At 40.4% G+C, this 24,420-nt stretch overlaps 1 protein-coding gene across 1 annotated transcript in view; it reads left to right on the plus strand.

The window, feature by feature from the left end:
* DERA (deoxyribose-phosphate aldolase) overlaps window positions 1-24,420 on the plus strand; it is a 57,298-nt gene that overhangs the window by 5,020 nt on the left and 27,858 nt on the right. The window contains exons 2-6 of the mRNA XM_068948225.1: window positions 4,854-4,951; window positions 8,502-8,649; window positions 10,347-10,442; window positions 11,738-11,872; window positions 20,261-20,389. Of these exons, the coding sequence (XP_068804326.1) occupies window positions 4,854-4,951; window positions 8,502-8,649; window positions 10,347-10,442; window positions 11,738-11,872; window positions 20,261-20,389 (606 nt within the window). The remainder of the gene's footprint in view (window positions 1-4,853; window positions 4,952-8,501; window positions 8,650-10,346; window positions 10,443-11,737; window positions 11,873-20,260; window positions 20,390-24,420) is intronic.

A 24,420-nucleotide genomic window follows, 5' to 3' on the forward strand; every position in this document is an offset into this window, starting at 1 on the left:
TAGCTGGTTTTAGCTGTTTTCCTAAGGCAGTAATGCCTGTACATTGTCTGTGTTTCTTCATTGTTTCCTCTCTAATACCTTTTGAACCTGCTGGGGCTAGCTTTAATCAAATTTGAAAGAAAGACAGATATATTGAAGGTGAGTGAGTTCCTACAAGTTGTGGGAAACTGGTCACTGGATGGAGTGACCAAATTAGTCCCTCCACTGGGGGAAAGGCAGGCACAGTTTGGCAATTGCATATTTTTTTCATTACACATTTTTTTGGCTTTATGCAAATAACAGTGTCCTGTCTTACTCCATGGTCATGAGGACCATGACAGACAGCTGGGTTCTTGGGGTAAGGGAAGGTTTCTGGAGCAGGGGAAGAGAGGGAACAGGCAGAGGACTCATCTACAGGAAACCAAGCTCCTATTGCTCTACAGCTTGTGGAACAACCCGCTTCCTAAAAAACGGCTTGTCAGCAGCTTTCAAAATGCTTTGGGAGGTACTATCACAGTCTGTGCTTTCAAGGGTAGTTTGGCATGAGTCCATGCTCACCTGATTTGCAGTATCTGCTGAGGCTCTGACCACAGCCATCTCCCCAGGCAGTAGTAATGTGGTGCCTGGCTTCTGTCTTAAGGTAAAAAGGTAATGGTATGGCATGCCCACCTGGAGCACAGAGCAGGGGTGATCCACTTCACGTGATTCGTGGTCAGTTTTGTGGTGTCAGTAACGTTACAAGACAACGTGAGCTGATTTCCAGATCAGGGCTCGTGCCTTTGCCTTCCTTGGAGGGTCTGAATGCTGATGGCTTGGAAACTTAACTTCTCAGAAGGATACATCTGAAAATAAGATAGGTCTATAGCAAGAGTTAGTAGGGGAAAATAATTACAGCCTCTATCTCCAAAAAAAAAAAAAAAAAACCAAACCCAAACCTTAGTCAGCTTATTTGGTAACTCATCTTATATAGCTCTTTAACAAGATCTGATCCTGAAGCCTTTTCTCCATCTTCTGTGCTATCGTTCAGCTATGCGTGGCCAGCTGGATTCAGCCTGTCCTCAGCCAAATACCGTAATTCTCCTCTAAAGATTCAGGACATAGTTTCATATTAGCTTCTGCGGGAAAAATAGCTTTCATCACTTCCCTTACCCAGTTTATCCTGTGCTCATGGTAAGAGCAGGAGCCCACCTGCTGTTTCTGGCACGGAGGAGGAATAAACAGTTGGGGGACAGCTTCTTTTGGGAGAGTGCTGGCTTATATGGCCTTCAAATGGTTGTGAAACTGCAGCCTCAGGCATTCTCCAGCTCTCTCTTTCACCACCTGAAGGGATACCATCGATACTATATATTTTTTTTTAAAGCTTCTGAAAAAATCGAGTCTGTTTTATGAGGAATGTATTAGGTACCTTAGATGTTTATGTAATTGTAGCAGTGAAACAGTTTTATATTTTGTTTTCTGAGGAAATGCTTAGTCTTTTTGGATTCATGCCCCTCAAGGGGAGGAGGAGAATTTCCTGTTCAGATTTTGAGTATGATTTTTAAAGGTTTTCAAATGTCTTCGGAGGAAAAAGTAAACTTCAAGAGTGATTACAGAATATTGGCTAATTAGATATAGTGTAACTGCTTTAATTACTTTTATCCCTGAAGCCACATGACTGTGCAGATGACTAGCAGATGACTTATTTAAAAAAAAAAAAAAAGACATGTTCACACTGCAAGGTTAATGAGCCTAATTAAATATAGTTTTCCTTAGCCAGATACTAAATCATAAAGCTGGGGGCATGGGGGAGGGGGAGGCTCCAAAGGCGATCAGTCAGTTCTATCTCAAATAATGGTTTTGTTCTAATTTTGAATGCAAAAAAAGCTGGAATTGTGACTGATTTTTTTTTTTTTTCTGAATAAAGACCCGTACATTTAAAGGTCTGCTGAGACCTCACATGGCAAACTTTGAAAGTCTATTTAGAGACAATTATGCTGAGACATATTTGTTTTCACTTGCCCACTGCTTTAATTAATGGAGAAGTGGGCTTGCATAAAAGATTTGTGTTATACAGAAGTCTCCATCTGCTGCTGCTTATTACCAGAACCTTTGTCCTTCCTCGCCATGCGCTCTTTTTATTATACCATTTTTATTTTTCTTCATAAGCTACATAATGTCTCACATTAAATTGTATGACCAGGATGACGTCTTATTTTGTTTTAAAGTTTTCTGACAGTTCTGTGCACGGTGTTTCAATGTCCTGCATTCAAAAGCCTCTTGGGGATCCAAATTCTATTGTCTTTCAATGCAGCTTAGGTCTCGGGCACAAACATGAGCTATGGCACCTTAATGAGCTGCCCTGTGTTGGGAATTACAGTGGTATGTTTCTTGCAAAGTCCACCACAAGGTGAATCAGAGTGAATGCTCTCCAAATAAGTAATGTGGGACTAACCTACTTGTGGGGGAAGTTTCTGTTCTGTTCACTTAAATTCAGGTTTATGCCCCAAGGGTCAAGAAGGTGTAAATTTTCCGTATCTAACAAACCGGAGGCTGTATTCAGATTCCTCCAAACTCTTCCATAGGAGGCATTAGCTCTTACAGATTAATTATGTAGTCAGATTTCTTGGTTGTCTTTCATAATGTAGAAAGAGAAGGTTAGAGCAGAGTAACTGAAGCCTCCGGATCCTTATTAGAGAGCTAGAAGCTGAATTCCTCATCTAAAGTGCTTTCTTTGATTTTTATCACATTTTCTGAAAGGAGTGGAAGGTTACTATGCACTTAGCAGCGTTCTAAAGTTGTCGTGATAAATGGTGTTATGATCAAATGATTCCACCTGAACACTTGGCACATAGTAGGAGAATCACAGCACAGGGTTTGTTACCTTTTTTCTTTGTTTTTCTTTTCTTTTTTCTTCTTTATTCTCTTTCTCCATGGGCTTGGTCAACAACTGCTTCTAATGGCCCCTTGGGAAGTGGTGTGTGCTCTGTGCTGATTGTTTAGGAGGCTCAACCTTAAAGTGATTGCAGAGGATGCAAAGGTTTCACCAGCTTGTACTTAAACTGTGTTTATATGGTTTACATTTACTGAAATTAAAAAACAAAGGATATTCTTGCCATGGGTTTTGTAGCAAAAGCTTTTCTCAGCTGCTTTCTACATGTCAGAGGAGATTCTTGCATTTGAGACAGAATGAATAAGCCTGTGGCTTATAAAGTGAAGAGGCTTATTGAGGGTTTGCTGTTAGGCTGGTTTGCAGCTTTGCAAGCTCCTCCTTTTCTTTTTAACTATATGGTGAGACTGATATTAAGTCCTAATGGAAATCCTAAAAATTCCTAATGACCTTTTCTTTATTTGGTTTACTTTTGCTGCTTTTGGCCAATATTTTGTCCCTGCAGGTGCTAATTATTTAATTACTTATATGTGGTAGTAAGGAAGTAGTAGCAAAGTGGTTCACTGTGCTGATACCAAGATTTAGTTTAGCTGTGTTTCATGCCCTTGTCCTGTATTTCCTCTGTGTCAGTTTTAGCCTGGCTTGGTTTCTCCTGAGCTTGTTAAAGTCTTATTAGGAAAACAAGCTTGTGTTTAGACATACTTTAGCTAGTGTATTAGCTCTGCACTTCTATGTGTTGTTAAAACAAAAAAGTGGGAAGAGAAAACAGGGGGACAATATTTCCCTAAGATATTGGGAATCCCGAAGATTTGGGCTGCCCACCTGTTAGGTTTTAAACCTTTTTTAATCAATGTGCTTGAAGGAACTGCAAGTTTAATACAGTAAAGAAGACGACTCCCAGAGATGAGATGCTCTTAACAAATTATGTCACCTAGAATTATTAATTAGCATTGGAACCTATGTCCTTATACTGTCCTTAGTTGGTGGTAATTGGTGATTGGTATTGATGGTGGTGACTGGTTGATGACTGGTGGTTGATGATCACAGATGTTGTCTTCACAGTGTTTTCATGGCTTAGTTATATGATTAGTATTTAGAAGAGTTTGTTCTGTTTGGGGATGTTAGAGGTTTTAAAGACGTTCCTTTTTTCTTTTATTTATCTACATTCTGTGAACAGGAGGACTTGATTTTGTGTTCATTCACGTGCAAAATTATATGTTTGATTTCTTCTGCTGAGCAGAAATTTCAAGGTTCAAGGGCCTGCACCCTCTGTTCTCCTTTGTCAGTCAGTTAGCCTTCTTTCAGAGGTGTCCAGTTCTTGGTGCCTGTATTTTTGGAGAGTTTCAAAAATAGATTTCTAGATAATGTTGAGTACCCATTTCTCTTTGACTCTGATTATTGCTTGTGGATACTGAAACTCACTAAAAGTTAGAGCCAGACTGTCTGCAGTGGGCACCTGAATGAATTCACACATTGAACATGTTGCCCCAAGTCCTCTGAAGCGCTCGGAAAGGTTTGGTGACCGTGTGGGATACCGTTCCCGTAGACGGAAGTTTGCACACATGCACAAAATGCTGTTGTATGCTGGGTGCAAGCAGAACAGCCAAGGGCTGAAAAAAATGATTTCTTGCTCTAGAGTCAAGAAGTACATCAATGGGCAATGACAGAAGGCTATTTTGTGTGTTTTTATCTACTACGTATGTAATATACTTTATAGTCCAGGAATGGATATATAGATCTCTCACCAGCAATAAGGCAATTCAGCTGTGACAGCAAACAAAACATGCTGTGTGAAACACCGGCTAACAGACCATCCCTGACAGAAGTTAAGGCTATTATGATATTTTGGAGTGATGAGAAGTATGCAAGCCCTTAAAAGGACATGAAAGCACAACATTTTCTTCAGAGGACCCGAACCAAGCTACAACTTTCTTCTGAAGTCCCATATAGTATATTAAAAGAACACAAAAATAGCTGAGGCTTTTTTTTTCTCTCCCCCCCACCCCAGAACTTGGCTGGATCTCAAAAGTGCATGTGAATCAACCTGCAGTTCTAAGGCATGCTGAACGAATTCAGACACGGAGAACTGTGAAAAGCAATTGGCAAGTAAGTGCTCTTTTTATGCATTCTGTTCCTGTATTTTTTAAAGCAGTCACTCTCCCTCTCTAGGCTGCAATATTGAATTTTGTTCAAGATGCATGTAAACTTAAAAGATTGTGCTTGTCCATGTCTTATTTTAATAATTTGTATTTGATGATGATGGGATGGAATAAGGTGACGCATTTATCCACACAAGTTAAAAACCTTATAACTCATGAGTGGCAAAACCACAAATGAATTTGTCATCTTTATTCATGAGTGGATTAAACTATCCCACCACATTTATTCTGTTTCCCAGGCAGATTTCTCTGCACTCAGCCTTCTTATTTTTTAATTCTGGAGTTATAAGATATGATCGTGGTCCCTGTCAAGTTTGACCTACCTTGATAATTGTTCTTTACTTAAAGATCCCCAACATGTGTGATTCCTTTGCTTAACCCTTTCTTACCTAAAACTCAAAATATCTAACTGGCTGTGGGGCTTGAGCAGGGGTGAGGGAGCACGTTTATGTTAAGAGGGCTGACTTCTCGACTGCTCAGATACATGAACCTACTGTACACTAACATGGACAACAACCGATCACTTACTGTAAGCTACTGGTAAAACTACTAGTATAAAAATAAAGTTTTCTTCAAGGCTCTGCCTTGCATTTGTTGAACACGTGTTCAGTGTCTTAAAAGTTACCGTCAGCCTCTGCTGTTACTGCCCTCCTGGCAGAGTTGGCAGATGCTGACCCAAGGTCCACTGCAGTTTCTCAAGTTCAGCAAATGAAAGGTCAGCAAATGAGCTAATGCTCCGGGCTGTGAAATGAAGCAGGAAAGGCATGGCCACATGCTGGCTTCGGCCACCTTGGCTGCCGGAAAGGGAAAAAGAAACCCCGGGCGGAGCTGGATGCGAAGGTGCCTGCTGTGCTTTGGCTGCCTTCCGCAGGACTGCAAGGGGCAGGTCTGGGAAATGCCCTGGGACAGACCCGGAGCTCCCAGTTACTGTGCCTCGGCTACAGGTTGCAACTGGTGTCTAAAGGACAACTGGTTAGACGTTCACCGAGCAGCTCTTCTGCAAGCAAACATGTGATTCCTCCCCAGTGTACAGTGAGCAAGGATAAATACTTCATACTTGTTTCCTTGCAACGGTAACTGATAACCTTGGAGTAGGAGGGAGGAGAGGAAGGAGGCTCAGTCGTGACAGTGCGACATAATAGAGCACAGAAAGATTTGTTTAATTATTCTGAATTCATCAAATGATTGTTCAAGGTGGTTGGCCTTCTGAGCTTAGCATGGCAGGCAGTCGTTCTGGGGTGGCCAAAGCTACGTTTGCAACGAGCAGAAATGCTGTGGGCTGCAGTTCAGGAATAATTTGATACAACTATGTAAGATCATACTGGAGGGGGGATAGAAAAGAGCTTCCAGCCTGTGGCATGAACCTGAGAGTCTGTGCTATGAATGTTATAATTAAATAAGAAATGGACCCAAACTGAGGAAAGTTAGATGCTAGTTCAGCATTTCCCAAGACCTTCTTACACACACAAGGTCACTTGATACTAAGTTTAACAGTACTATGGCTCTAGGTTGGGAGATAGTGTCAGTGAGAAAACCCTGAGGGTGTTTCCCAGCCTTGGCTACCTTCAGATACTTCAGGTGCAGCATACGTAAAAAACAAGTCTTTTAATTTGGCAGGAATGACTATATAAAGAACGAAGGAATAGAGAACCACAGTCTTTGATTACAAGAGAGAATAATTTGGAAGAGAGGGATTTGGTGTCCCTCCCTCAATATGGCTGTGGGACAAATGTTTACTCGTTACAAACACATCTCCACTTTCCCTTGTGGTAACACCGGTATCAAGCTATGCAAGCGTGGATTTACTTTGAAGAATACCAAGAGATTATTTTCAGAAGCATCTCTACTTTATTTGAACACCGTCCTTGTGGGATAGTCATGTGCTGTTTATTTCACGAGATGATCTCGAACCTTTACATGTTTGATTGTAAGTAACGCTACAGATTCAAATTGTCAAGCCCGTATCCCAAAATATACATTTTAAAAACCCTGTAAAAAATGAAGTTCGTACCAGTTCTTGGAACTCTCTTGCGACATCTGTCTTGATGACTTTATGATTCATGTCATAAGAGATGAGACAAAAATTCCCTCGAGTGAAGGATAAAAAAAATCCAGTAGAAGAAACTGAAAACCATTTAAAGTGAAAAACTTTTAAAGTGTTATAGGGTAAAAGTAGCAGTCAGAAACAAGCAGTCAAACTTAGCAGACTCTCAGAGACCACTAGCAGTTACTCAGTTAACATTATTCAGTTCAGTAACCCCAGGCCAGATTCCAGTGCAGTATTTACTAATAAAACAAGTTCAGAAGGGCTAAGGCTAAGTCTCCTTGGCCACATGTGAAAGATTTGTAAGGTGGACAGCCTGTTAAGGTTTGCAGGGCAGTGCCTCCATGCAGAAACAAGAAGTTTTGCTGCAGGTACTGACAAGTCATGTCACAGAGTGGAACGGCCAGGGAGGCACTGCCACATGATGCTGCTTTACAGACTTTAGCCATTGCAAGCTCTTCCCTTGCTGAACAAATGGCCCGCTAAAGGCCACCAGCTTCTAGTGAAACTGTCCCTGTAAATGAAAATTCACTGGAAATGCTTCGATAAATATTTCAAAATAATGCCTCACGTTCAGTTTTTTTACTCAACAGAAAAAGTTGAACAATTTTTCGTTGTGTTTCCATTGCATTCTCTGATTAGTAATTCTTTGAAATTCTGTAGCGTTTTCATCTAAAGAGTGCTTTAGCCCTGCCATTTAGCTCTTTGTTTTTTGCATCAAATGATTACAGATGTTTTTATCCCAGTTTCACACAAAAGAAAGTGGAAACATCTGGAGACTTGACCCCAAGTTCCATGAAGCATATGTTCTTACCTCCCACTGACTCCAAGTTTCACTCTCGCAGGAGGACAAGCCTCCAAATGGATTCAAGTGTGTAAATTGCTGATGTGCACGTTCATCTGGTTATTTGCAGTCACGAACCTGTGCTCCTTTGGAAGCATACATATATGTTCACAGGCATACATATATGTTCACAGGCATACAAGCTTTCAAGGAGACACGCTGTACAGAATGGAGCATGTTATAACAATGGGGTTGCTCAGATAGATGTTTTTAGATGAGCATCTTGTTTCACATTTACTTCTACAAAACAAGGATCTCTGGCTCTTGTGAAGAGCCTTATTTGGTTATTCAGCTTTTGCACTAAAAATTGTGTGCCAAAAATTGGAATTGATCCTTTAGTTATCCTTTAGGGGACTTTTGATTCCCAATCCTTTTTCCGCCATTAGATATCGCTTTAGACACGACCACATTTCTTCCATCCTCATCTGTTGTTAACCATTCTTTGCATATCTTCCATGTTATATCCCATATGTTTCCTGATTCTTAGAGATTATTTTCTAAAAAGCGCAATTGATTCCCAGGGATATCCAATCTTCTGATTCCTAGAACTTCTAAATCACTTTGGCTTTGGAAAAATAAGCTAAAATACTTTCTTCACTCTCTGTGCAGGCTGCTTGGCTGCTCAAAGCTGTCACCTGCATGGACCTTACCACTCTTTCAGGTGATGATACTCCTTCAAACGTTCACAGAATGTGTTACAAAGCTAAGCATCCCATCAGAGAGGATCTGCTGAAAGCCATGGACATGCATGAAAAAGGTAGGTTGGTTTTAGTTCTCTTTATCGCGTAGAGAAAATGCCTGCCTGAGAAATGCCTCAGTATTTTTCAGTCTTCAGATGTAAAAATCGCCTCTTCTTTCTACCACAGAAGCAATTATGGTAGGCAGTGCTGCACAACGAATAATTCTGAGGGAACAAGCTAGGTCCCATGTGCTCTTATTCAAAGAAACTGCAAAATATCTATTCCCTTGAGGTGAGAGAAGAATACAAGGAGAAAAAATTCATTCTTTTGGGGAACTAAAATGAAGCATGGACTCAGGGAGACACTCTAATTTGTGATGCATAATGAGCAAATTTCATATGGAAGCCATAAGTGTGTAACCTCAGTGTATGTCTTTTAATAACAGTGCACTAGGGTGAAACTAATTGTTCGAGTATTCTGTTAATCTGTTGATGTCCTTACTAAATCGGAGAAGGGGGGAGGGATGTTCACGTGGCTACTTCAGATTTCATGCTTAGCTGATGTTTCTCTATGTAACTACAGAGCCTGCCACTTTGCCTCTCAGAAAAGATGTAGTCTGCTGTTCTAAACATGTTATTTTTTCCTTTAGAAAACATTACCTGTCACTTCTTATTTCAGTAATTAAGATAGGAGACACCTTTGCAGCTCAGTCTGCTTTAAGGAATCAGTCCTATAGTGAATGCATATATAAAGTGTGCATATATGTGATACACAAACAGAGCTCTTGGCAAAATTGAAAAGCCTGAATGGGCAGAGGACAGCCCTTAAAAATTGATGGTAAAGCTTTCATTGACATTACTAAACATCTTGCTCAAACAGGCCCCATCTGAAGTTTAAATATTACACCCAAGACTGAATCAGATGCAACTTCACAGCAAATTAGGACTGTCGTTAAAACGCTTACACTTCTCTTTAATCAGTTATAAACCCCTTCATATATGAGCAGCACTTTTGACTTTTTCCACTTATGTGTCAGTGAATGCCGTTTGACTTTTGTCCTGTCATGTTGGCCTCATGAGGATCTAGCAAAAAGGAACTCAGTGACATTTGGGGTAATGCTTTTACAATTGAAATATTTCAATTTTACATTGGCATTGGCCTACTGATTGAAGTCATATGTTGTAAAACCAAAGGGGAATCTGGTTTCTAGCCATACGCGTAAAATATCAAAGATTAGTCTTTTTTTAAAACTTGAATTATGGACACTAAAGATGACAGGTATGACATATTAAATATGAGGCCAGTTATCTGAGACTTTGAATGAATAGCTTTTTAACTAGAAATGCAGGGGAACTGTATTAGCATAAGGAGAGTTCAGTTGCTGCCGGGTTCAGGCAGGTCAGCAAGCATGGACAGAGTTGGGCAGCACAGTTTCTCTCACAGTAAATTACTGGCTAAACACATCTTAACTGTATATGCTACCATTAAGCAGTGAATTTGTCGAGTAAAAATTTTTGGTGTTTTGACTCTTGGTAAGGCAAACTTGTTCCCAGGGTCAGGTGAAAGGACATGAGGGAGATAAACAATACGGAGAGTCAGCTGAATGGCTTGAGCAATAAAACAGATATCCCTAGTAGAGGTGCTGAGGATCCCTGCGAGAATACAAAAGTGGGAGGTGCAAACAATGCACATGTGCTTATGATATGGATTGTGCTTAAGACAGTGAAAAAAATATATATATATTTATATATATAAAAGTGAACTCTACTTGCAGGTATTACTGTTGCAGCAGTCTGTGTATATCCTGCTAGAGTCACTGATGCTGTTAGTGCCCTAAAGGCTGCCGGATGTAACATACCAGTAGCTTCAGGTAAGAAGTTTTATTTTAAAATAAGGGACTCATACCCGATTAAATATAAACTACGTAGTAAAATCTGGAAGTTGGGACTTGTTTTGGAGTGTAAGGTGGAAGGGTTGCAAGTAGAAGGAAGGGAATGGAGGGGAGGATTTGCTTTTGCTATCATCTTTTTGTTTTGTTTTGACTTCAAGCTTATGCCAAGTCTGTTTTGCTGGAAGCTCTTCATAGAGGTCTTTAAGACATATATCAGTGTCTCCCTCACCTGAACTGAAGGGACTGAGATAGTGTGCTGGATAAAGTATTATTAGACAACAGGTAGATGTTAATAATAACAAAACTGAAATATGCGAGTTAAAAGATTCTAATATAACTTTTTCCCTGTCAGTTGTTTGGCTTTTAAGTATAATCCTACAAGTTGAATTCACTGACGCTGTGTGCAGAGGCAAGGGTTATTGTCTGCTGAGCATCTGCAGGCTCAGGACTTGCACTCTCACTTCTAACAGTCTCCATTCACCGCACAGGAAAGACCAGTCCTGAATCTACAATGAGCGAGAAATAGAATCATAGAATTATGCAGGTTGGAAGGGAGCTCTGGATGTCATCTACCCCAACCCCCTGCTCAAAGCAGGGGCTAACTTTGAAGTTAGATCAGGTGATTCATGGTGATATCCATGTCTTCTGGATTTTTTTTTTGTTTATTTCATTGTTGTGGGGGGAAAAAATGAATAATAAATGCATTTGTCTGTCAGAGAGAGAATTTCCAGCAAAGCCATTATTTCTTCTACTTCCAAAGTTACTTTTGGGTTTTGTACTGAAACATTACAAAGGTAATTTTAAGTAGATCTCATTGCAAGCAGTTTTTACTATATTATGATTTAGCTGTTAAAAATATTACTGGGCTTTAACTCAAAATACTACTTAAAAGAATTGGGCAGAGTTAAATAAGTGTATATTGCTCCATGTGAGTTCCACCCGTGTTCGTTTAGTTCTGCCGGAGGCGGTAGATAACAGTTCTTCCTTACTTAGGCTGCTTTGGGAAAATTAAAGGCATGTGAAAGAGACCGCTTTGCAGGATACGCTTAGCATCAGATAAAATACTGGACAAAGTACCTGTTCTTGGAGGAGGAGCTAATGCTTCTTGTGATGAAGAGAGGGAAGGATGAAGTGCCACTAGATTTTTTGAATCTATGGTAAGGGGGAAAAAAAAAAGAATAGGTTACAAACTTTTTGATGTATTGGAGGCATATACAGTTTTATGATCTGTCTATAAACAACTTTTCTCTCCCCTCAATTCCCGTTCTTCCTAGTGGCTGCTGGTTTTCCCTCTGGGCAAATGCCTCTACAAACCAGACTGGATGAAATAAAGCTGGCAGTGGGATATGGTGCCAGAGAGATTGATATTGTCATTAACAGGACTCTGGTGCTGACTGGCCAGTGGGAAGGTATGTACCCTTAGGCAAGGGACCTAAGCCTGTGTATATGATCATGCAAGCTCTGTCTTTGTCTCTTCCCCCTCTCCCCACATCTGTCCTTGAAGAATTTGGTCCCTCCCTAAAGAGTGGCTGATAATCTGGGGCATTGCACTAAATAAAAACTGTTTAATTAATTTATGACAAACAGATTGTTTTTTAAAAGAATGCTGTTACAAGTTGCATAAGGGAGGGCGTTCAGAATAACTTTATGTTTTGAAAAACTGTGTCCATTACTTCTGTGCCTCTGAGGATTTTGTGTACGGTATTAAAAATAGTAAGTGAACTGGAAGAAAAGTGAATGCCTATGGTCTAATTATTTGAACAGTTTTGTTAAAACCCCCAAGGGGCTACCAATGTAGATGATGCCTTATTAAATATATCTGTTTCAGTTCTTGACAAAAATATGTATTTTAGTTGTTTTCTTTTCCCTGGAAGCGGAGGGTACAAATTCACTGCTCATATTATTATTGATGTTCTTGTGTCTCTAGACTACTACTAATTAGTAAGAACAATAATGCTGAAGATGGTTTTTGCTCTAATTGCCTCTCTTAATGTACTGTGAATGGTTTGCCTTAAGTGCTGACAGTGCTTCTATAACTAATCTCCATGTAAAGGTAAACACATCATTGTCTTGGAGTGAATTTTCCATTTAGCTGTGTAATGCAGTACTGTAGTAGCCTGGTTGATTGGAACACTGCATAAAGGACACCTGGCATCTGAGTTTGGTTAAGGAAAGTTGATCATCATGGTAACAGATCATATTTTCTGACCTTGGGCTTCCTTCCATTAGCAGTTAGAGTTGAACAAAAAAATAACAAGTCTCTTTCTGCATTTGTGCCTTCAAGAATGGTCCTGGCTCCATTTGCTGCTCCATCTCCACGACATCCACCACCTCCATCCCCTGGCCCTTGAATATATGCAGGTTTACAGATGTGTGCCGCCTTGATGATGGGCATTGTCCCCGGCATCCGTTTCTTTCCATGTAGTTGTTTGAAGTTTGGATACAGCCTCAGAAAATGCTGGAAGGTGAAGGTTGAAGGGTTTTAAGACAGACAGAACGGTGGTGCAAATTCCGTACCAGCTGGCAGCCAGGCTCCCCCCAACAGGCACACACACGCGCACACACACAGGTGGTGGGGACACATACAGGTTTTAGATACTGAGTTTTAGATACAGGTTTTAGATGAGCTGAGTCAGTGATCTGTCGCTATGACTGAACAAAGACCACCAAACGGGACTTGAGCAGCAACTTGAACTGGTGTCTGAAAAAGTTTGTAACTGTCTTATAGCAATTTTCAGACATAATTATAGTTGCCATGCTTCAGACCTTGTGCTACAAACAGCCTTTAAGCGCAAACAGCCTTTAAGCGCAGAGGTCAGAAAGTTACTGCGTGCAGCCAGTTGCAAATACCGTCTCTAGGTTATATTGCCCAGGATTACGACAAGGAAATTCAGAGCGAAAATTCAGAGCTAGATCCAGACTTGACATTGGTGATTGAAATGAAACTGGAATTACAATGCGCTGGACATATGTTGCTAGGTTTTTCTGTATGGGAAACTAATTGTGTTCTGTGATCATAAATTATGGGGGAGGAGTACACAGGCACAGTAATGATGGATGTAGTATAAAGCTGTTAATTTACCAAATAAGTAAATTAGAATTGACTTTTGATTTGGTATGTATATTCTTTATTCACAAACTGAAGTCATGAGAAGCTTGAAAGACATCCTTTTTGGCAATGGTTAACTTACATTTCTTTTACCGAGAGCAGAACTGAAGTTATTTCCAAATATTTTCCCAAAGTTTATTTATGAATGTGAATCTGTGTGTAAGGCGCATCCTTACATTGCCACGAAAAAAACACCCCAACCTCAGGAACAGAATCTACTTGCCATCTGATGAAGATGGTGCTATGGGGGAAAAACGCTAATACTTAACTTGCCCATCCACCCCAAATTACTTCAGTAGAATGTCTTTTTTTTTTTTTTTTTTGAAATTCTAGTGTTGCAACTCCCTGTTTAGCTTGCAATCGCTATATGCTACCTGTGTGAACCTGTAGTTTTCTAACTGTACCTAATGGGTATTTGTGATACACTACAGTGTATAAAGTGTGTTTGAGGGAGCTGGAAGAAGAGACGAAGAAATCTCTAAGCAGGATCCGTATATTATATAAAAATGAAAAACGTGCCTAGGGTGGTAACTATGTCTGTATTCAAGGTACTCCATAAACTTTAGCTTTAAACTTTAGCTTTGCAGTTAGGACAGAACCACTGCGTAAACTGACAACACTAGTGTATTTTTATGGTTATTTTTCTCGTGCTGTTGTTCTTCAAAACTGCAGGTATTATTGACAAAACTGTTTGTGGTAGAGTGTTTATTTTATTATATCTATTTATTTATTTTATTTATATATTTTTTAGCTTTTTTCCTAGACTGTGCAATCATTGGGGCCACCATGTTGGAGAAGTGTTGCATCTCTTGCGAGTTTTATGATTTGTTTCAAAAGCTTGCTGTATGATTATTTTAGTGTGTGTCCGATTATGTCAAGTTATTTTAAAGCAGTTCTTAAATATTGTTGAAACTTATTTTGACATTCACCATACATTTTCTAGATCTGTTCTTTATGCGATAATTGCTAAGAGCTTTTTAATAATGCTGAGCATGAAAGCAAATTTATTGGACAGCTAATTGAGGTTGGAAAATAACCCTAAATGCGATTTAAGTTTATGAACTTACACATATATACCTTTAAAAACCTATTATCTTTTAGAGCAATAATATTTTACAGTAGTTTTCTCAAGCATTGCCTTGTATCACTTTACAAAGTATGAACTAAGGTTAAAAAGCAGGATTTAAATAGTGTCTGTAAAAACAGAGTTTTGGAGGCTATTATGTACAGAGTTATGAAGTTGACCAGCAAGTTATTGAAAGGACCTGAATCTTTTTGGCTGTTATCCATAAATACTTTGGAGTTACAGTAAAGCTGGCTGAGATGCCATAATGTGTAACCAGTGCTAACAGCTTTCAGCAAACGACTCTGCATACTGTAGCATCCGCTACTCCTGAGTTCTCGATAACCTACCATTTGGGCTATGTCAGTTGCTGTTTTCTCTTAAAAAAAAAACAAAAAACAAAAAACAAATACACTGTAAGAGCTTTGAACATGGCTGCATTCCTGAAATATGTTAAGTCTATTCACCTTTTGAAAGCTGCCTAACAATTCTTGTTATTAATTATTCAATTAATTTTAGAGGCCTCCTTCAGGGATTGGGGCACTCTTTTGTGCTACAGAGTCTATAAACAGTGCAAAGAAAATGCAGTCCCTGTTTCAGACATTGAACAACACGTAGGGTCTTTTGAAAAATGTTAGTAGCCGGGCTTTACCATTTTCGAGATTTGCAGCCTGAATTGGAACCTCAAAGCCTAGTTGCGCCTATTTGTGTCTTACGTTGTCGGCAGCAGCGCAGGTTCCTGAAGCCAAGTGCTGTTTTCGGGTTCGTGTGAGTCCCTGTGGCCGGGAGTTGCACCTATGTGACTGCGAGCAGAGCTGGTGGCCTCGTGCTCGGCATTATGCTGACAAACCTGCCGTTGATGTGCAAGACGGAAGGGATTCTGGCTCATCCTCCTCTTTCCCCTCACGATTACCTTGAGCTTGGGGTCTAACAAAAATTGAAACGTCTTCCCTCCTCATCGCAGTCTCTGCCATTAACATCAGTCAGTGTGACTGGCTAGATGAAAACACCAAATAAGCTGTTTTTTTTTTATCACCACATTTTTCGAGAAGAGTTGTTCCAAAAAAAAACCAAACACAATTTAAGCTGTGTTTTTTTTTTTTCCTGTAATATTTTTGTCTCTTCTGTAGACGGTATGGATTATCCCTATTTATTATGTGATTTTTAGGAACAGGTGTATCAGACCACAACAACAAATCATCTAGACTATTAGGGCGAATTACAGCCAGCAGTAAGGGGATACTGATAGGGATGTTTGCTTGAGAAACGTGTAAGGCACGTTTTGTCTGTTGCATTTAATAATGGCTAAAAATCAATGGAATGTTTGTACTGGATAGTTGGAAATTTTTTTTAAAAAAGAAAAAAAAACCAGCCTTCTGACACATATCTTTTAAAACAGTGGAATTAAAACAACAGCAATGAAAGTGTGTTGATCTTTCCTATTTGGTACTGTTAAACCTATTTTCTTCTGATTTCTAGAAATGCATCCAATAGAAGCAGATTTGAAGTTCATAGGAGTAAAAAGATACCGTAAGGGGGTGCAAAGCAGAAGAGTTCGTATGTCCCTCCCGTTTTAACAGCTGAGTCAGTGGAGCTCCTACAGGCTACATCAGTGAGCACCTATCCTTTAATATAATGTATACAAATTGTCTTGTTTTCTTTTTTTTTTTTCCTTGACTTAAGACTTGGATGACTTCTAACATGGATAATGCTCCATTTTCAAGATGCTACAGCATCTTTCAATGCTACAGCAGTATTGGCAGTTTACTTTGAGAGATCTTATCCCTGCAACCCCCCCCCCCCCCCCCACTTTAGCAACTTAGAACTGAGGCTCTCCTGCAACCTCTTCATGATGGTCTTAGGTCACACCTGAAAATATGCCTATCAGGTTTTCTGTGAAAGCCGGTTTGCTCAAAAGCTTGCTGCCACTGCTGCTAACCAGAGAAGCTCTACCTGCTGTATCAACTATTGGGGAGCTGTGTAAGTCACAGTTGTTCCAAGAAGCAGATCCTCCAACTCTGCTTGAGCTAGCCTTAATAGTACAGAGATGCCGTCCTGTTTAGACTCCTGGTGTTGGTGGGCTTGACAGAACTGAGTAATTAAATGACTGACCTTTTGGCAAGCACAGCCTGTCCTAGAAGGAGCTCAAGCCTCCTTGAAACACTGAGTGCACGTCTAGGTGTGGTTAACTCCAGGTATATTTTAGACATTTGACGAGAAGTTTCAAGATAATAAAAAGTTGTTTGTCATTTGACTTAAATCTGAGTGAGTACTGAAACCTCTTATTTCTTGAAGGAGTAGGAATTTTTGCACTTGTTTTTTATCAAAGCAGTCCCTTTTTGATGTTTTTCAGGCTGGGGCGCTCAAGTTAATTTTCTCTGTCCTGCAGGTAGTTGCATTTCTATTTGTGCTTTTACTGCAGGGCTGAGGATGTCCTATGAATGCCAGATATTGTCTGTGATAATTGTTCTCTGAAGAGAGAACGGTATTTATTACCTACACATATGCCCCATTAAATTATGCCCACTATGCTATCACTTTGGATAACCTGATAGACACAGATGACTGAAGATCCTCACATTTTCGTGCCCGTGGGTTGAGGCATGCTGTCACATAGTGAGACTGTTCAAATGATCTTGGCACTAATTGCGTGTAAGAGCAGTTTCCAACAATAGGGAGGATGCTGTAGCTGCAGCGCTAACTTCAGTGAACAACAGTCATGAAGATATAATTTCCTTTCATGGCATCCAACCTAAACGTACATTCTGTTGATTTTGTTTTGACATTTTTGGCGGCGTATCTTAAAGGTAGAGAAAACTTGAGTCTTTTCTTGTTGTTACCGAAACTAGAGGAACATGAAAGCTGCTTTCTCTGGCTTTCCAAAGGCTTCAGGAAAGCATCACTCCACAAAGAGAGACTGCATTTGGATTTAACATGAGCAGTGTTATCAAATGCACAAGAAAATAGCACAGGTTCTTTGTATTTCTTTTTTTGAGTCTTGATTTGATGTAGAAGGTTTCTGGAGTATCATCAGTTGATCAATAAAACATGTTAGACTGCATGCTAGTTCTGATTAATTCACACCTTTGGTACGCAGTGAGAAACAAGGTGAAGACCAGAGTCTATAAAGGGACTTGCTAAGTGCATTAGCCCGTTGTCTACTAATAGGCTTAGCATGCTGTCTCAGAGGAGCACCGCAGTGATCCCAGCACCGGCTGCTTGATGTGCCAAGGGCATCAATAGGATCCGGTGGTATCGTGGGTGGAGGGGAGGTCCAGCTATACAGCAGGCTGGCCAGTCCTCCTGGAAGTTTCCAAGTCTCATTTGAGGACTGAAGGCAAAAGAAAGCTGGTTGTACTACCGAATAAATTTAGTCTCACATACCCGTATCCTGGACATTTCTGGCAAGAAAGGCAAATGAAAAGCTGTATTTTAGCCTTCTGTAAATTAACTTTTCAATTAAGTATTTATTAAATTAAATATTAAATAAGTATTGAATAAATTAAATATTTAAAGAGTGAGTACAATTTATGGAAAAGATCCTCTTGTAAGGGATTCTGTTTATTTTGTGTCTTTTTTTTTTTATTTGAGCTCCAGAAATGGTGACTGTGCACTGCAAGATCCATTTTTCTTGGCACCATTAACAGTGAATGAGTTTTAATCATCTCCAAGTAGCCAGCTTCTGACAAATGCATGTTTAGATAATTTCTAGCTTTTTGTGGGCAAGCCATTGAATTTTGCTAAAGAGGGTAGGAAGGTTGATTTCCCTGTGCTCCTCGTGTTTCACTACCTGACCGGGCCCAGAGGTTCTAGCACTTTAAAAAATATATTGTCAGTTAGGTCCAAGTTTGTTTTAGTTCCTACTGGAATGAGTCTGTGAAAATATAACACTGTTGGAAAGTTAGAGTACCTTTTGCCATGATGGTTTGTAGACTCAAAAGCAGAAGCTTGTGGTGGTTTGATTTGAGTAAACTCTCAATAAGCAGTCACATATTGGCCTGGCCTACCTGTTCCTGCTTCTCTGTGGCTGCAGCCTGGTGCCGAAAGGTTGAGTAGAGTTTTTAAAGAAGCTATAGCTAGGTGGGATGTGTGATGGTTAGCCTCAAGAGACAAGCTCACTGCTTGGAGGTGAGAGCTAAGGGAAGTTAAAACCCAGAAGAAAGACTGTTAGAGCCCCTCAAAGCGAGTGGGTGCTCTCTGTGAGGAGGAAGTGACAGCTCTGGGACAAGTTCTGCTTTTCATTTTACGGGTTGCATTAAGATACACAGATAATAGCCTGCTTTGTTTCCAGTCTACAGGTGCGCTTTAAATAATTCATTCCCATGGCATGTGTCAGTGTGAATGGCAATGCTTGCGTATATGGTGGGTTGTGAAAAGTCTCCTTCCTAAATTGCAGCCAGTTTTCTTGGTGAGCGTGTGGATCAAAAGTGAGGGTCCAGTTCTGCCCTTGGAGCCTGTGATTCCCAGTAACTTTACTGAGAAATGCGTACGTCATCTAAGGATAAATTTGGACTATAAGGCAACATGGTGAGAAAAGTAGCCCAGAAGTTTGGCAGAGCTAGGGCCTGAGTTCAAGTTTAGGAACTGTAGTCCCACAGCGAGCTCAGCTGAGCTGACCTAACTTCTGGCTGCTGTTATGCCTGTGGCCCTCTGCTGAGTAGTCCTGTGTCCTCCCTGCCGCGGTGTTTGCTCGACCCTCCCCCGAACCGTTTTAGGACGCTATGTGCTGATCCATGTCCTAGGTAACCCCACGAGCTTTGCAACGGCTTGAGCTAGTTTATAAATGCAGATCCATGGGGAGAAGTCTCTGTTCGAGAAGGTACGATCTCAAGTTTTAGTCTCCCCTCTGTGGGGATATTAGTAGCCCAAGTTGATCAGGCTGCGTGTTTCCAGGAAATTCTTATTTTCAGGAAACTGAAAACCGTGGCATTCAGATGCCTAAGTGAAAGCATGTAGTTTAGACTTCCCGAGATAGTCCTGTGGTACCAGGAGGTGGGGCAGAAGCTCCATAAATAATACAGCAATGAAATATTGAGGGAACGTGGACCCTCCTCAGTGGCAGCTGGAAGCCAGGTGGGTTATGCTAGGGCATCTCTGGTGGCACTCACTGTCTGTAATTAGACAGCTGGATCCCACCTGTGGTTTTGTGGGGTTTTTTTTTTTTTTCATTATTTTTAGTCTTAGCCCTTTGGCAAATACAGTTGAAGGGGACAGAGAGATTGGCGACATGATGTATACAGGCAAACATAACTCTCCCTGAGTACCAATTCAGTTTGCTAATGTATTTATTGCTAGAAAAGCTACTTTAAAATCAATACTGAAAATACGCTGCAAAAGCTTGAATATCGTAGTATTTTACTCCTGACATATTCACAAGTGTTCGGCGTACTGTGAACATTCTTAGTTGTGAGAGAAATGACATTAATAGCTATTAAGTTAAGTCTGAAACTGTGTGGCATTGTTAATTACCTCCAGTCATGCAATTTATTGAACTTAGGAAACTTAAGTTCTTGAGTGTTATGACTAATTATAAGATTGGAAATTAATCCAGAAGTGGAAATTACAGCCATACTTGAAAATGTTTCTCAGCCAACTTTGATCATTTTTGAATGCTTTTATCCACAGATCTATATGAAGAGATCCGTCAGTGTCGTGAGGCCTGTGGAGATGCTCATATGAAAACAATCTTATCAACGGGTGAACTAGGGTCCCTCGCTAATGTCTACAAAGCCAGTATGATAGCTATGATGGCAGGTAAATATATATATATATTTTTTTTTAAGCTAAGAAATTTCATTGCTATATTATTTATGGAGCTTAACAATTCTAGTCACAAAAGTTTAGTTTTGTGTATAGTAGGCAAAAAGTATTATGCAGCAATTACTGAAGTTGCAGGTGTAGTACTAAAGTGTCACTTGTTTTGTATAACCTGGAAGAACTGCACGAAATGTTACCTAACACTTAAAACTGCTAAATGACAAAATTTATAGAAAAAATAATATTTGTTGTCAAACATCTGATCCTTGGTATATTTAATTAGGGACACATACATTTGAGGCAGATGCACATATTATCCAGGCAGTTTGGGAAAGCACGCTGATGTGATTTAGGTGGATGGCTCACAAGTCTATTTTAAATACAGGGAGAACTTCCCTATGAAGATTCATCCTGACAACTCTTGTTCGTGTTTTGTGATCACCTTCTCTAACCACATCTGTGAGATGTGATCTGGGAAACCAACTATACTGGAAAGGCAGCAAGAGGAAAGCACTACCTATTTGAGTAGGTGCGAAAATGGGCTGGGTTCTAACTGGTGCACTCCAGAGCAGCGACATCCAGAGCAGCAGTCAATGAGCGCTTCAAAAACTGTTCAATCTTTCTTGTTTTTGAAAACTGAGTTACTTCTAACTCGATGTTTAGGAGTCTATCGTTTGTTCTGAATCTTTTAGCTAAGAAACACGTTCCCATGAGCAGAGTAGGATTTTTGGGAGCTGCTTGTAGTTTGTAAGTATTATTTTTTTGCATAGCTGTAGCCGTTGCAGACTCCAAATGTGACGAAGCACCCATTTGAGGTTGGATATATAGCAGTATATTCTCTCCGCAGCTTAGGGCCTGTACTGGTACAAGTTTCCCTAGTTTTTTTCAGGATGGCAGTTTAATACCATCTCTAAGATGCAAAGCTAGGAACCAGCTGTGAAAGGTTCTGTTCTTTGCACTCTTCTAAGCACCTGCTTCATCCGCAGTGCCTAAAAGAGGGGACTTCAGTTATGTTAGTACAGGGAAATGTAATTTTGTACTGAGAACCACTGGGTTGGTCTGACTTCGAAATGTTCCATATTTTTGTGTTTATTTCTTTCTATTGTAATGTCCTCAAATCTGGAAATACTTCTTATTTTGGAGCAAGAAAAAGTTGTCAAAATTTAAATGAATATTCAGCTTGCTGCTGACCGCATTGTCTCCTTACACGACAGCATATGCTTATCTGCCTCGAGTGGACTGGGAGGTGTTTCATGTTTTTTAAATGCTCAGCTACTAAATCAGTTAGTATCATTAGATACAAAGGATCATTATTATGCCAGCAAATATTGCTTTTAATTAAGAGGTGTAAGAAAGTTATCTTGTCTTTTAAATTGATGTGCTAATCATTATGATCACATTCTGAAAAATTCAACTTGTAATGTGTTATAACTTTTTCAGATTTCTTTACTGGTGTAGTTTTATTGAAATACAGTAGATGGCTCTATTGTTAATGATTTTCATTGCATAGTTATTCATTTTATAAGATACTTGTCCATATGAATATGTGCAGTATTTCCTTATTTCAGTCTCTTGCTTTTTCTTTGTGAGTATGTGTAAAAAACAGAATTTATTGGTGCCTTACATACATGTATTGAGAGGCCAGATTTTCAGATTCCGACTTCTCAGGACTTCTGAGAACCCCACGTTCCAGCTGAAGTTTGTCTGATCTGCATATCTGTAGCATTTTGGAGAGAAAGTAATTTGGCATTGGGAATTTAAATACTAGCTTTAGTGTCCATATATATATTTTTTAAATTGGTGCCATGATTTGAAAGAAGAAAGGCAGGCAGCAGACTTTGTGAATATGGCAAGGCCCCAGGAGCTTTTATTTGAAGATAAACTTTACTCTAATAATTAGGTTTAGAAATTAGTCACACAGTATATTGACTTCAATTGCAAAATAGCCTTTAGAAGTTTTGCTGCCTCTGGCCACTTGTTGCTGTCCTTGCATCAAAATTTGCTGTTCCTTCAGTTGTGCTCTTACAAGTGCTTGTGATGCTGCATTGTAAACTGAATTTTCAAAGTGATGCAGTTTAAAATCACTCCAGAGGAGGAGTGACCAGTTTGTTGGGGGGGTTCGATTAGTTGGTTATGTTTTTTAAATGTTCAGCACCTCAGCAATCTGGTTGACAGCCTTACCTTGCATGCAGTTTTATCCGTGCAACTGAGGAGACAGCATGCACTCCTTAAACTGATTTTACTTTCCAATGTACAATATTAAGCCTATGATATAGGGATCACAAAATCCTCAGGATTTTGCTGAGGATTTGCTGAGGATTCAGCAGAATCCAGGTTTCTCCCCTCCCAAGTAACTTTCCAAAATTTGTGTACAGTCTTCCTTGTGTTGGCTGAAGGAATTACTGGTATCTGCTGGGAACACCAGCAGCAAGTGGGGATCCAGCCGCGCGCAGGGAGGCCAGCAGCTGATCTCTGACTTGAAAGGGTACGGTTAAAGGTCAAAAAAGGTGCAGCTCCACATTGGCTGGGATATTCAGAGAACGGGAAGAGCCGCGCTCCGGGTGAGGTGGCGTGCTCACACACTTCTGCGTTGAGGACAGATTGCACAGGCCACTTCTGTGGGCAAGCGGCTGTATCTTGAATCACAGCGCGTGCAGGGCTCAGCGGCAGCCATTGCATAGACAACGGTAAGTAAGGCTGAGCCCGGCGAGACCTGCAGATCTCAGCAGCGCGCTGAAGGAAGAGGAGGCCAGTCGGAGGAACGCTGCTGTGGACCCCTGCCTTTGTACAACATGCCTGCGTGCAAGACATTAATGCTTGCACCTGCAAGAACTGGAGGGAAAGTGTTGCTTCACAGGGAAGTAATATAATAATTTGCCTGTGTTCGGAGCAGTGGTTCTTGGCTCCTCCTGTGTCTGACACGATATGTCCAAAGTACCATGCCCGCTTTTTCCTCCTTCTCTAGCACGGTACAAAGGCAAGCAGGCATCACACTGGGGACAGGCACCCACTTCTCTTAAATTCTTATAACCACACCTTTACAGACTTGACTGACAGGCTAAAAATTCCTGCAGAATATTTAAGAACCCATTTTGCGAGGTGGAAAAGAGGCTGACAGCCCTCGAAGGGCAGTGAGGCAGCTGGCAGGAGCAAGTCTGGCAGCATTAAGGAGGCAATAACGACAGGTGGGAGCGCACATGAGGGGCTCTGTGTCGCTGCCGAGGCAGCCTTCAGAAAGCTGACTGTGAGAAAAACCTGTGTGAGGAGTCGGGAATTGTTGGTCGTTGTCTGTTTATCTTGTCCGCTGCTATTTCTTGAGCTTCTTGAAGTCTTCAAGGCGGGTTGAGTAGGTGAGCTCCTCGAGGGAGACTGACTGCGTCTGTGACTCTCCCAGGCAGCTTCCAGATGCTGAGCAGAGCAAACTAATGAGTGCTTTTCCACGTCAGATGGGTACCCGTGTGAGTCGGGTCCATTTCTGCAGGAGAGACGTAAATCTGTATCAGTTTAACCTCTTGCAGGAAACACTCCTAAGGAACATAAGGGGAGGAGCGCCTGACTCCCCCATACCAGTGGGAACTGTACTGTTTCTTCATCTTGGTGTCTTTAGAAAGCTAGACCTTGTATACAGTTTTCTTGTGGCAGGGAAGCCAGTTGTGTGTGTGTGTGTGTATGTATGTGTGTGTGTGTGTGTATCTTTGTTTATTAATTTATAATCACAAGCACCAGAAACTGCAAAGAAGCCAGATAAGGAAGGGGAAGATGATAAACTTTTAAGGGAGAGAGAAAAGTTTTAGAAGAGGTGTGGATGACTGTTATTTGCATATTTGAGTCATATATAAGGTTTTTATTTTGGAAAATCATATTTCAACCATATTACCTTATTATAAACACTTTAATGTTATGTATAAAAATTCCTATTAAGAAATGCAAACTGGAGGGAGAGATGGAGGAAGTGATTGAGTAAATCACTTTAAAAGTGAGAACTTTCTGTATGTCTTTTAAACTGTGAAAGCTGATCTCCACAGTAG

Source organism: Struthio camelus, chromosome 1 (genome assembly GCF_040807025.1).
Source record: "Struthio camelus isolate bStrCam1 chromosome 1, bStrCam1.hap1, whole genome shotgun sequence".
Taxonomy (NCBI): Eukaryota; Metazoa; Chordata; class Aves; order Struthioniformes; family Struthionidae; genus Struthio; species Struthio camelus.